The sequence below is a fragment of the Procambarus clarkii genome, chromosome 14 (genome assembly GCF_040958095.1).
Source record: "Procambarus clarkii isolate CNS0578487 chromosome 14, FALCON_Pclarkii_2.0, whole genome shotgun sequence".
NCBI lineage: Eukaryota > Metazoa > Arthropoda > Malacostraca > Decapoda > Cambaridae > Procambarus > Procambarus clarkii.
In genome coordinates, this window is record NC_091163.1 from 48,870,662 (window position 1) to 48,883,056 (window position 12,395).

Genomic DNA, 12,395 nt, shown 5'->3' on the forward strand with positions numbered 1-12,395 from the left:
CTTCTGGTACTCCGTACCAATATAGAACCTGCTCTTAGCATAATACATAAACAAAATTATTACATTTTTCTAAACATTTATTATGTTTTGATGGGAAAATTTAGTTATAGAAACCTTAAATGTTTTATTTCCCCTAATAGGTAATACGGCTTCCAGTCTCTGCTCGGCTACCAAGGACGATAGCAAACACAACTTCTGCCCATTAATGATGGTAAGAACACTTTTATTCTTACTGTACAAGAGGTGAGTGTGTGTGTCATGTTGATGTCATTAACCAGTTATGGTGAGCATATTAATCATGATGTTTACAGTAACTAGTGATAATGACTGTATTTATTATGTTTTCAATAACTAGTGACGGTGAGTGTATTTATTATAATGTTATTAACTAATGATGGTGAGTATTAATCTTGATGTCATTAACCAGTAATGGTGAATGTATTAATCATGGTGTTGTCATTAACCAGTGATGGTGAGTGTATTAATCATATTGTCATTACCCAGTGATGGTGAGTGTATTAATCATGGTGTTGTCATTAACCAGTGATGGTGAATGTATTAATCATGGTGTTGTCATTAACCAGTGATGGTGAGTGTATTAATCATATTGTCATTAACCAGTGATGGTGAATGTATTAATCATAATATCATTAATACTCTCACCATCACTGGGTAATGATACACTCAATATAATTGGTTAATATCACCATAATTAATACACTCACCATCACTGGGTGATGACAATAATACACTCACCATCACTGGGTGATGACAATATGATTAATACACTCACCATCACTGGTTAATGACAACACCATGATTAATACACTCACCATCACTGGGTAATCATATTGTCATCACCCAATGATGGTGAGTGTATTAATCATGGTGTTATTAACCAGTGCTAGCAAGTGTATTAATCATGGTGTCATTACCCTGTGATGGTGAGTGTATTATTGTTATCACCCAGTGATGGTGAGTGTATTAATCATGGTGTCATTACCCTGTGATGGTGAGTGTATTATTGTTATCACCCAGTGATGGTGAGTGTATTATTGTTATCACCCAGTGATGGTGAGTGTATTATTGTTATCACCCAGTGATGGTGAGTGTATTATTGTTATCACCCAGTGATGGTGAGTGTATTATTGTTATCACCCAGTGATGGTGAGTGTATTATTGTTATCACCCAGTGATGGTGAGTGTATTATTGTTATCACCCAGTGATGGTGAGCGTATTATTGTTATCACCCAGTGATGGTGAGTGTATTATTGTTATCACCCAGTGATGGTGAGTGTATTATTGTTATCACCCAGTGATGGTGAGTGTATTATTGTTATCACCCAGTGATGGTGAGTGTATTATTGTTATCACCCAGTGATGGTGAGTGTATTATTGTTATCACCCAGTGATGGTGAGTGTATTATTGTTATCACCCAGTGATGGTGAGTGTATTATTGTTATCACCCAGTGATGGTGAGTGTATTATTGTTATCACCCAGTGATGGTGAGTGTATTATTGTTATCACCCAGTGATGGTGAGTGTATTAATCATGGTGATATTAACTAGTTATGTTGAGTGTATTAACCCTCTGAACTGCACATAGTGCCTTAATGCACTCAATCGGGGGTGCGCATAACCCCTTAATGCACTCGTAGATATATTGTAGGATTCAAAACTTGGGTACAAGATGGAGGCCTGAGGCTTCCAATGAGCATCCACCAGTTTGAAAAATATTCCCAGCATGCCCCACAGCTGTGGGCAGACTCATTTTCTGGCGGGAGCCCCTACGGCTCCCCGGAGCTATCCATGGCTGATATGGATACCCTAACTATTTTGCATCAGTCGATGTGGGTGGAGTTCTAGGCCTACCGGGGACCACGAGCCAGAACCTGGCCCCCTCAGAGAGGCACGGGGAGCAATGGCCCATAGAAATGCACATGTGATTTGGAGCATTCTATATCTGCCATTGACTGGGACAGGCACCCAGAAAGGTAAGCGCCACAAAACAAACCCCTATTCTGGTTAACAACAAAAATCGACAAACGAGTGGACAGAACTCCCCCAGGAAAACGAACTAACAAGCATGACGTCACATGAGCTGCGCCGCATGTCTGCGCAGCTTCCCCCCTTCCCGGGAGGGGGAAGGGGGAGCCCCAGACCCCCACGCCGGCGATCCCTGCCCCAGTTCCTCGGCTGATGGGATAATGCACGGTTGTGTGGCTCCAGCTCCGGTCTTGTCTCAGTGCTGTGACTTGTTTTCAGTGATGCTCTTACGGTGGTCGTGTGAGCTGGGAGTAGTATTCTCAGGTACTCGGGCTGCATGTGCTTAGGGTCACCTTCCCTGAGTGCCCTGTAAGTACCACCCTTGGGGCTTGGGGTTGCCTTCCACAAGTCACCTTGGGTCTACCTCTGTTGGCTTTTCGCTGCTTGGCGTTTGGCCGCCCCGAGTGTTTGGGGGTTTTACTCCCTTGTTTACCTTGGGGTAGGTGGTAGTTATAGCACTGGTGGGGCGCAGGGTACTGCGTAGCTAGTTTTCACCTATGACAGCGGCCGGCTCTGTTCCCTCTGGGTACGTTGTCCGCTTGTGTGGTTTTTCTTTTATATTTGTTTTTGCCTGGTATGGGGGTCTGCCTTGTGTTTCCCCCCCCCCTTATATTAGGTTCGTTTGTGTGGTGGCACCCCCTGCTACGCCCTCACGGGTGGACACGTCCCGTGGGTTCAGCTTTAGCAGTTTGCTTGGTAGTTTGGGGTGCCGGTTAGCAGTGCCCTGCCTGGGATAATCCTTAGCAGACCCAGTCTAGGGGCCCTGAGACACCCCGCGGGGGCTCTCGGGTCCGATAGTGGAGACCCTTGGGTCCCCTCTCGCTTTGTGCGAGTTGAGGGTTGCTCTGTCCCTTTGTCTCAGGGTGACTCTCCTTGTTTTTGCCTCCATCATGCTGCCTGTTGGGTCGGTGACACATTCGACCCTGAGTCCTGTGAGCTTTGTTGCTTGTTCGTGACTCCATTCACCCAGTCTGCTGATGAATTCCCATGGGTGCAGGCAGCTCGCTCGTTGCTGGGTAGGATGTTGCAACGCGCTCACGTTTGTCGCTTCCCCGGACGCCCCGATGCTGCCCCGCTTGTGTAGGGACCCAGACTTGGGGGTTTTGGTCACTTCAGCCTTGGTTCTTCCATGCCCCCCTTGTTTTTCCCCCTCCTGCTTCCGGCCCCTATGCATCTGCAGGCTTCGGGGTCGGGGCGGGGTTAGAGGTTCTGAGACTTGGGCAGTTTCGGGGGTTGCCCCGTCCGGGGTAGCTGCGGAGGCATTCGAGTCTGTTCCTCCGGCCGATGCTATGGGCTCTGACCAGTGAGCCCCTTCTCTTCCAGCTCTCTCAGCTGCCCCGGCTTTTTCTTGTGGGGCCGGGGCTTTGGAGGTCGACTCGGCCCCGGGGCCTGGTGTAGAGGCTCCTGGGGTTGGGGAGGAGCGGCTTTGGGGGCCTTGGGCTCCATTGCGCCCCGCCTGGATTTCCGTCCTTCTGAGTGGGGCTTACTGTAGCGAGGAGTGGGGTTTTCTTTCCCCCCTCTGCGTACGATTTGGGCTTCGGTTCTGCTCCTCCCCGGGTTCGGTTCCGTGTCCCTGTGGTTTCTTCGGTTACGTCTTCCGGAGGTTTTCGGCTAACTGCATCTCTTCGCCTGTGGTGCAGTTGGCCTTTGCGGCTTGCCTCCTGTGTGTCCCGGAGTTTGCCTCCATTCTGGTTCCTTCTGTTCTGGACAGGTTGGGCTCCTTGTAGCTGTTTGGGCTCCTTGCAGCCGTTTGGGCTCCTTGTAGCCGTTTTGGGCTCCTTGTAGCCGTTTTGGGCTCCTTGTAGCCGTTTTGGGCTCCTCGTAGCCGTTTTGGGCTCCTCGTAGCCATTTTGGGCTCCTTGTAGCCGTTTTGGGCTCCTTGTAGCCATTTTGAGCTCCTTGTAGCCGTTTTGGGCTCCTTGTAGCCGTTTGGGCTCCTTGTAGCCGTTTTGGGCTCCTTGTAGCTGTTTTGGGCTCCTTGTAGCCGTTTTGGGCTCCTCGTAGCCGTTTTGGGCTCCTCGTAGCCGTTTTGGGCTCCTCGTAGCCGTTTTGGGCTCCTCGTAGCCGTTTTGGGCTCCTCGTAGCCGTTTTGGGCTCCTCGTAGCCGTTTTGGGCTCCTTGTAGCCGTTTTGGGCTCCTTGTAGCCATTTGGGCTCCTTGTTGCAGTTTGGGCTGCTTGTCGCCAGTTGGGCTGCTTGTCGCTAGTTGGGCTACTTCTCGCCTTGTTGGGCTCCTTGTAGCCGGTTGGGCTACTGTCGCCAGTTGGGCTACTTCTCGCCTTGTTGGGCTACTTCTCGACTGGTTGGGCTACTTCTCGCCTTGTTGGGCTACTTTTTGTTTTTCGCGTCCTGCGCATGCGGCGTGGGAGTTAGTTTTGGTTCCGGGCGGTGTGCACACGTGTTCTGCATCCATTTTCTCTCGGGGGGGCTTCACCTCTCGCTCTTTTCATAATCTAATCCGTGCCCCGTTGCTTTGGGGGTGTTCTGGGGTGCCGCTGTGGGGAAATCACGTGGTTTTTCCCTGCGTTCTAGGCTGGGGAGCCTCCTTCGCCGCTCCCCTCCTCTCCAGCATTGGCGCCCTGGCCGCCTCTGGCGGCTACGGACTCGAAAGCTTGAGTCATGGCCCTTCAGTGCCCATGTTCTGCAGGTGAGTTGGTGCGGTTTGGCATCTCCTTCGTCCTGACACTGTTTTTGTTTTTGGAAGTAGGAATGGGTGTACATACGTCTTTGAGAACGTGGACCGTACCACCCGAGGTGCCTACTGCAGGGCTATTAGCCCATACTGGGCAGCTCTTGTTCTCCACCTGATTCCTTCCTCGGTTCACGGGTGTCTGCGGGTAGCCTCTTGTCCCTTCCGAGGCGGCTCCTGCCTGTACTCCTGCCCCCTCTCCTATGCTTGTCTAACCTTGCTGGAGTTCGGGGCCCCGCCTCCACCTTGTTCCGCAGTGCAACGGTGAGGGTGCCTGTTCGGTGGTACGTTTTCCTGTGTCGAGGGTGTTTTGTGCTCGCCTCCTTGTGCTTGCAGGATTGGGTTCTGGCTCTTTGGTTCCGCCTCTCCCCTGTCGTTTGCCTATTGAGTGGATTCTGTGCTTCATGGGTGCTCTCGTCTCTGCTCTTGGGGCTGTGTATGGGGTCAGGCCAAGTTGGGCTGTCTAATGTGTTCCTTCGATTGCCTGTTACACTGCACACATTTCTTCTACCGTCCCTGTGGCTCAGTTGGGTGCTCGGTTTCCGCCTGTGTCCCCTTGTGTGCCACTCATGTACGATTTATCTATCTTCTGTTGCTTCCTCGGGGAGTGTGGTGACGTTTTGCTGCGGTTTTGGTACTGCAGCTGCGTGTCAGGGTTGGTTGTGGCATTATGTTCGGCTCTTCCGTGCTCCCTCTGGGGCCCTCCTTCCTTGCTGGTCATGCTGTGCCGGGCCTGTTTTTTCCATGTTCCTTGGATTCTCTGGTTTGTCCTCGCCTCGTTGTGCTGGCTGGGGATGAGCTTGGGGTCTTCATCTCGCCCCTCGCCTATCCTCCGGTTTCGGTTCAAGTTCCAGAGCCTAGTGGACTCCCTTCCTTAGTGTTTTTCCCGGCTGCCCCGGGGTTTTTCTTGACGCTGGGGCTTTGAGGGGACAGCTCGGCCCCGGGGCCTGCAGGGGGGGTTCCCGGGGCTGGGGTGGGGCTCACGTGAGGGGCCTCAGGCCCCGTTATTCCCCGCCGGGGTATTTCTACCCCTCTGGGCGGGGCTTGCGGTTTTGTGGTGTGGGGTTTTTCCGTTCCCCCTCTTCGCACGTGCTTTGTGGGCATCGGCCCCTCCCTGGGCTCGGTTTCCTTGTCCATTATGCCCGTTGTTTCCGTCCTGTCGGTGGGTGCTTTTCTACGGTCTTCGCCCCTTTTTTCCGGGACGGGCCTTCTCCGTCATGTCCCCCTCTTCTTGGGGTTTCTGCATGACTTTTGGTCTCGGGTGCGACGGGGTTTTTGTGCCTTCGTCCTTTGTGTTTGCTTCTTTTTGTTCTCGAAGGTTCGGGACGGTTTTGCTACTTCGCTCCGGTCCTTTCTAGAGCTTGTGGGTCCTATTCCTGGCAGCTTCTGGGTGTTTGGCCTTCTTGTTCTTTTGTGCATATCTCTTCTCTTCGCGCTATCTCGGTGCTACTTGTTTTCCTGGGGGCGATTTTGCTCCTCTTAATGAGTCTTTTCGCTCCTGCCCTTCTGCGGGATGTTGGTGCGGGGCGGCTCCTTATGCGGGTTCCTTCCCTGTCGGCTGCTCTTGTGGCGGTGGACTTGCACGCTTGTGGCATTTTGGTTTTGGTCCTGCGTTTTCTTTTCCCTCCTGGGGCTGTCATAGGATTGGCTTGCGGAGGATGTAGAAGAGCTTGGGGCCGTTCCTGGGACTGGCACCTTGGTTTCTGCTGCTAGCTTTCGGTATCGATGTTCCTTCTGCGTCGTTTTGCAGGCTGTCTCGTGCGTTGTTTCACCTCTGGCCTGCTTATGTACTGCCTGTGCCGTCCTGTCTTTGGACAGGGTGCTCTCCTGTTTTTCTTCTCCATGGTGGTTGTGGCTCCTTGGGGTCTGGTTTGCTTTGCCTCGGCTCTCTTTTTATGTTGGCATTGGCCTCTGGGGGTCGTGTGGCAGAGCTTCATGCTCTTCTCAGGCGCAGTGGTTTTTGGCTCCTATGGTCGTGGTCATAGGTTTCTTTGTCTGCGGCCGTTCTCCCTTTTTCTGGTGAATGATGTGCCTGCTGCTTTCCGGAGGGGTCCTTGAGTTGTCGTCTTGACTTCGTGTTGAGGAGTGGTTCACCGACCGCCTCCCGGGTATGTCCCCTTGTTTTCTTAGGTAGTCTTTGGTGAAGTAGCTCTGGGGAGCCGTAGGGGCTCCCCCCAGAAAACCAGCGTTGAATCTAATGAAACGCCATTTTCTGGGTGAGTCCCGGAGGCTCCCCGGCACCCTCCCGCCCTCCGGTCGGCGTTTTTTTCGCGGTTTTGATATCCAGCCTCAGAAATGGGGCGGGGATCGCCGGTGCGGGGGTCTGGGGCTCCCCCTTCCCCCTCCCGGGGAGGGGGGAGCTGCACAGACATGCGGCGCGGCTCGTGTGACGTCATGCTTGTTAGTTCGTTTTCCTGGGGGAGTTCTGTCCACTCGTCTGTCGATTTTTGTTGTTAACCAGAATAGGGGTTTGTTTTGTGGCGCTCACCTTTCTGGGTGCCTGTCCCGGTCAATGGCAGATATAGAATGCTCCAAATCACATATGCATTTCTATGGGCCATTGCTCCTCGTGCCTCTCTGAGGGAGCCAGGTTCTGGCTCGTGGTCCCTGGTAGGCCAGAACTCCACCCACATCGACTGATGCAAAATAGTTAGGGTATCCATATCAGCCATGGATAGCTCCGGGGAGCCTCCGGGACTCACCTAGAAAATGACGTTTCATTACATTCAACGCTGGTTTTTTACTGTAGCAACCATGTTGGACACATCCACATTGAGCTCCCAGTCCCCATTCGGCCATGTTGAGAAAACACTCCGATGTTCAAATGCAGGGCATATTGCTTGGAGATGACCATGCCACTGATATTGATAACTTGAATCTGGGAAAAGATCTAATACTGTACAGGTGTCTGATACTAGTGATACGGATATTGAAGTGGTCGATGTGAAGAGTGTGTACAGTACACAATTCTCTCACCAGCCTTGCCGTGCCAGTCTAGGTCAACACCATCAGTAAAACAATACAGATGAATATTTGTATATTCCACTGAACATTTAGTACCGAATGCAATTTATTCAAACCAGCTGGGAATTTGTTAGAGCGAGGTTCGTTAAAAGTGAGGATGCACTGTACAGTACAGTGGAACCTCGGTTGACGAATGCCCCTCTTTACTAATATTTCGGCTTACGAGCTCAGTTTCTTCATAAAAATTTAACTGAGTATACAAGCTCTGCCTCGCTTGGCAAGTTTGTTGATACACGTATAGGTCGACCGAGCGCGTGGTTCCTGGTTTACCAGTGTCTCCTGCTTAGTGATGATCATGTCTGAATTCTTTGTGAAGAATTTAATTGTTTTTGTGCTTCTCTTGGGGGAGCCCTTGTCGGCTTCCCGGAGCTATTATGGCTGATATGGATATACAGTGGCACCTCGACTTACGATTGCCCCGACTTACGATAATTTCGAGTTACGATGTAAATTTCATCGAAAAATGCGACTCGACATACGATGGTGTTGTTGACTAACGATATTTGTTGGTACACGTTCGGGTCGACCGAGCGTGTGGTTCCCGGTCACGCGTTCCGACCTGCCTCAGTTTACTACAGCTGCCCACTTAGTGACGATCGCGCCTATAAGAAATTCCGCGTTTGTGGTGATTTTTTGCATTTTGAACATTAAATTAATTAAAGTAATTATTATATATCATGGCATGAGTCCCAGGAAAGTCAGTGGTAAGGCTCAACATATGAGATCACATGTAAGGATGACCATAGATCAGAAACAAGAGATCATTCGTAAATATGAAGATGATGTGCGGGTTGTTGAATTGGCTAGGCAATACAACAAATCCCAATCAACGATATCCACCATACTGCCTAAGAAAAAGGACATTATGGGTGCTAAAGTGGCAAAAGGCGTATCAATAATCACAAAACATAGAACACAAACACTTGAAGATGTTGAACAGTTATTATTAATTTGGATACACAACAAGGAGTTAGCGGGTGATAGCGTTTAGGAGGCCATCATTTGTGAAAAGGCAAGAAAATTGCATGAAGACTTTTTGAAGAAAACCCCTGGAACGAGTGATGCAGAAGTGAAAGAGTTTAATGCGAGCAGGGGATGGTTTGAGAAATTTAGAAAAAGAAGTGGAATTCATAGTGTTGTTAGGCATGGGGAGGCTGCCAGCTCAGACAAACCAGCGGCTGAAAGATTCATTGGCGAATTTTTTTTAAAGATTTTGCGCACAGTGAGGCATACCTACCACAACAAGTGTTTAATTGTGACGAGACAGGGCTATTTTGGAAAAGATTGCCAAACAAAACATACATTACCAAGGAAGAGAAGTCATTGCCTGGACACAAGCCTATGAAAGATTGGTTTACTCTAGTGTTGTGTGGTAATGTGAGTGGCGATTTGAAAATTAAACCATTGCTTGTGTATCATTCCGAAAATCCAAGGGTTTTCAAAAAATATAATGTGCAGAAACACAAAATGTGTGTGATGTGGAAGGCTAATGCTAAGGCATGGGTGACTAGGCAATTTTTTACGGAGTGGGTGAATGAAGTGGTGTGCCCTGCCATCAAAAAATATTTGCAGGAGAACAGTTTGCCACTCAAGGCCCTGCTTCTCCCCAATAATGCTCCTGCCCATCCTCCAGGCTTGGAGGATTCATTGATGGAGGAATTTAGTTTTGTTACAATAAAGTTCCTTCCTCCCAACACCACTCCTCTACTTTAGCCTATGGACCAGAAAATCATTGCCAATTTTAAGAAACTTTATGAGAGGGCTGTGAGATTTTTTTCTACGCCTACCTCCCTTAGGAGGTGGACCTCAAGTTTAAAGAACTGCACACGGCAGATAAGCATGAGTCCAATAGAAAAAGGAAAAGTGGGAGCAAACCGCCAGGCTTCCACCACTAGGGTGAAAACCTGTCCATATAGGCTGCTGGCTCCTCCTAGTTAAACAGGACGTTAAAACCAATAAAGGGTAACCGACGGGTTCTCACAATCAAATATTTGTATTTGATGTGGTGCTATGAATTGGAATTCAAATTCCCAAGAACAACCGTCATTTAAAACATTGCAACAATCGTAATAAAGCGGAACATGGGTGGAAAAGAATGGTTGAAGGGTTGACATCAAAGACCGTTTCTATAACAACAAATAATTTATTAATAACAAGAGACTAAACTAATACAACATCAAGTTTACGTTACGTTAATGTCCATCCCGTGGCACTAAAGCAAACAGCTAAAATAGCAATGACTCCGGTCCATTGCTGTGCGGCTGCATACTGAACTAACCTGAACACAGGTGTGCCCACTGACGACGCAATATTGCAAAGCAAAAAATAGAAAAATAATTCACAAGCCTAGTTTACACCACAGTGAGTGATTCGTTACGTTATTGTCTATCCAGTGGCACTTGCAACACAGCTATTCAACAGCCCTTCGCACTGCGGGCTGATACATGAACTAACTGAACAATGATGCCCACTGATGACACAAGCTTGCAATCAATATAGTCATGGCTTCATGGTGAACAGATACTATAATCACAATCTTACGGGTCCTCCAACCCCTACAGGCGAGATACCCACGTAACTAGGCTGGTAGTCCAACAGTGACTCCCCCTATCACAACCTAATGTGAACACTCTTTGCAACTCCCTGCAAGAAGTTGCACTGTAAACTGTAAACAAAGCCAGGCAAGGTGGGATTCTGAGACACTACTTCAGTAATCCCAAAGTTACTTTACTCTTGTCACCAGATGATAAACAAAAGAAATTGCCTTAATCGATTACAAAATTGATTATGTGATTAATTACATTAATTGACTGATCACAGCAGTCAGCAACACGGTACTTCTACGTTAATCACAAACACGTGTCTCACTTAACACAAGTCATCTTGTTAACAATAACTCAAAGTCTCTTACATTACATCACACTTGACTCCTTGCAAGTATTTAGTGAGTAATTCCTAATTAATGTCAAACGGACAACTAATTAAATCCCCATCGAGTTATGTTAACTAAGCCTACCACTAGCTTGGTAGCTTCTCAACAGTCTATGTCAAAATTACTTTAATGAGTGTTAATTACCCTAATTAACCCCGAGCAATTAATTATCTGTCACCAGGACTGATAATCATACATAAATACGTCTCACTCCGCACTGCGTAAGCAAGTCTCATCAAACACTGTGAATTCACGGACGAGGAGTTAATTACTCCACTAATTAACAAGAGTGCATCTTAATCCACTGTCATCAGACAGGATATGATTAATATAATGAGTTATGCTAGCTCCATGGCTTCGCTTTACCAAGTCATCAAAACCCCTGATGTTAATTACTCCACTAATTAACAAAAGCCACTAATTGCTATACCCCAGAAAGGTAATTAGTCTCGAGCAAATTACGTTAACACAAATACTGACAGACTCTGACAGTTCCTCACCACTACGCGAATTCATGATGAGAATGCTAATTACATATTTAGCTAGAGTGGTCAATTAGTTGTCACACAGACAATTAATTGCACCAGAAACGTATTTCAACAAGCTCAGCACTGTTTCCCTTAACAGCTCTCACACTCATCAAGTAATGTGCAACCTCTTATAAAGTTAGTTCCCATTAATTAACTCACTGAATCCTTAAGTCCTCAACACAACTTAAAGAATACAAAGTAACCCCAGGTTACATAGGTCACACTTAGAGTGGCATGCATAACAACATAAATGCACAGCCCACATACGGTTGCAGCTTCTGCAACACGTTAATTACTGCACCCACACAGTAATGACACACGGTTTGGCAACAACAAAAGTATACCTACATTACTGCCCCCTCTAATCTTGCAACAGTTGCAAGGAACTACTGTGTGCAATCACAACTACTTCAGCAAAACAATTTACGTTAATATAAAACACCGTCACTACGCGGACAGCTGGCACTAATTCTTATAATTAGGCTATAACTAATTAATTGCTTGCTCGCATTAAGTACCGTGAATTTACCTGAATAATCAAAGGGACCTTACACCAACAACACAGCTCCTAGGGTGGATGTCACTTCTGCTCCGTTCCGCAAGCTTTCTCGGGCGTTCTTTCACCTCCGGCCTGCTCATGCGCCGCCTGAGCCGTCCTGGTCATTAGACCGGGTGCTCTCTTTTCTCTCTTCTCCTCGACTTGTGGTGGCCCCCTCGGTTCAGGACTGTTTTTCTAAGGCTCTTTTCTTGTTGGCATTGGCCTCTGGGGTTCAGATCGGGGAGCTTCATGCTCTCCTCCGGAGAAGGGGTTTCTGCTCTTTCGGTCCTGGTGGTTGTTTCGGTCGTTTGCAGTCTTCTCCCTCTTTTCTGGCGAAGAATGAGTCTGCTGCTTTCCGAAGGGGTCCTTGGGTTGTTGATGCTTGGTTGGTTCGGCCGGGGGTGCATAATGTTTTGTGTCTGGTTGCAGTTCTTCGTCGTTACCTGCGTGCCACAGCCTCTGTGGTAAGGGACGCTCTTTGGGTGGATCCGGGTTTCCCTTCTTTCCTGTTCCAGGGCGCGGGTCTCCCAAGTCGTCCGCAGGATTATTTGGTCCAGTCAGCCTGCAGTCTCTCCCTGTGCCCACGACGTTCGTAAGTTCACGACTTTGGCTGCTGTTTTGGGAATATGTCCTGG

General features: G+C 48.4%; 1 protein-coding gene across 5 annotated transcripts in view; it reads left to right on the plus strand.

Annotated features, from left to right (window-relative positions):
- LOC138364638 (tripartite motif-containing protein 5-like) overlaps positions 1 to 12,395 on the plus strand; it is a 162,171-nt gene that overhangs the window by 19,795 nt on the left and 129,981 nt on the right. For 4 of the 5 annotated variants that reach the window (XM_069324598.1, XM_069324600.1, XM_069324599.1 and 1 more), the window contains one exon: positions 141 to 211. The exons of the other annotated variant lie outside the window; for it this stretch is intronic. In XM_069324598.1, coding sequence (XP_069180699.1) covers positions 141 to 211 — 71 coding nt within the window. The remainder of the gene's footprint in view (positions 1 to 140; positions 212 to 12,395) is intronic. 5 annotated transcript variants of the gene reach the window in all.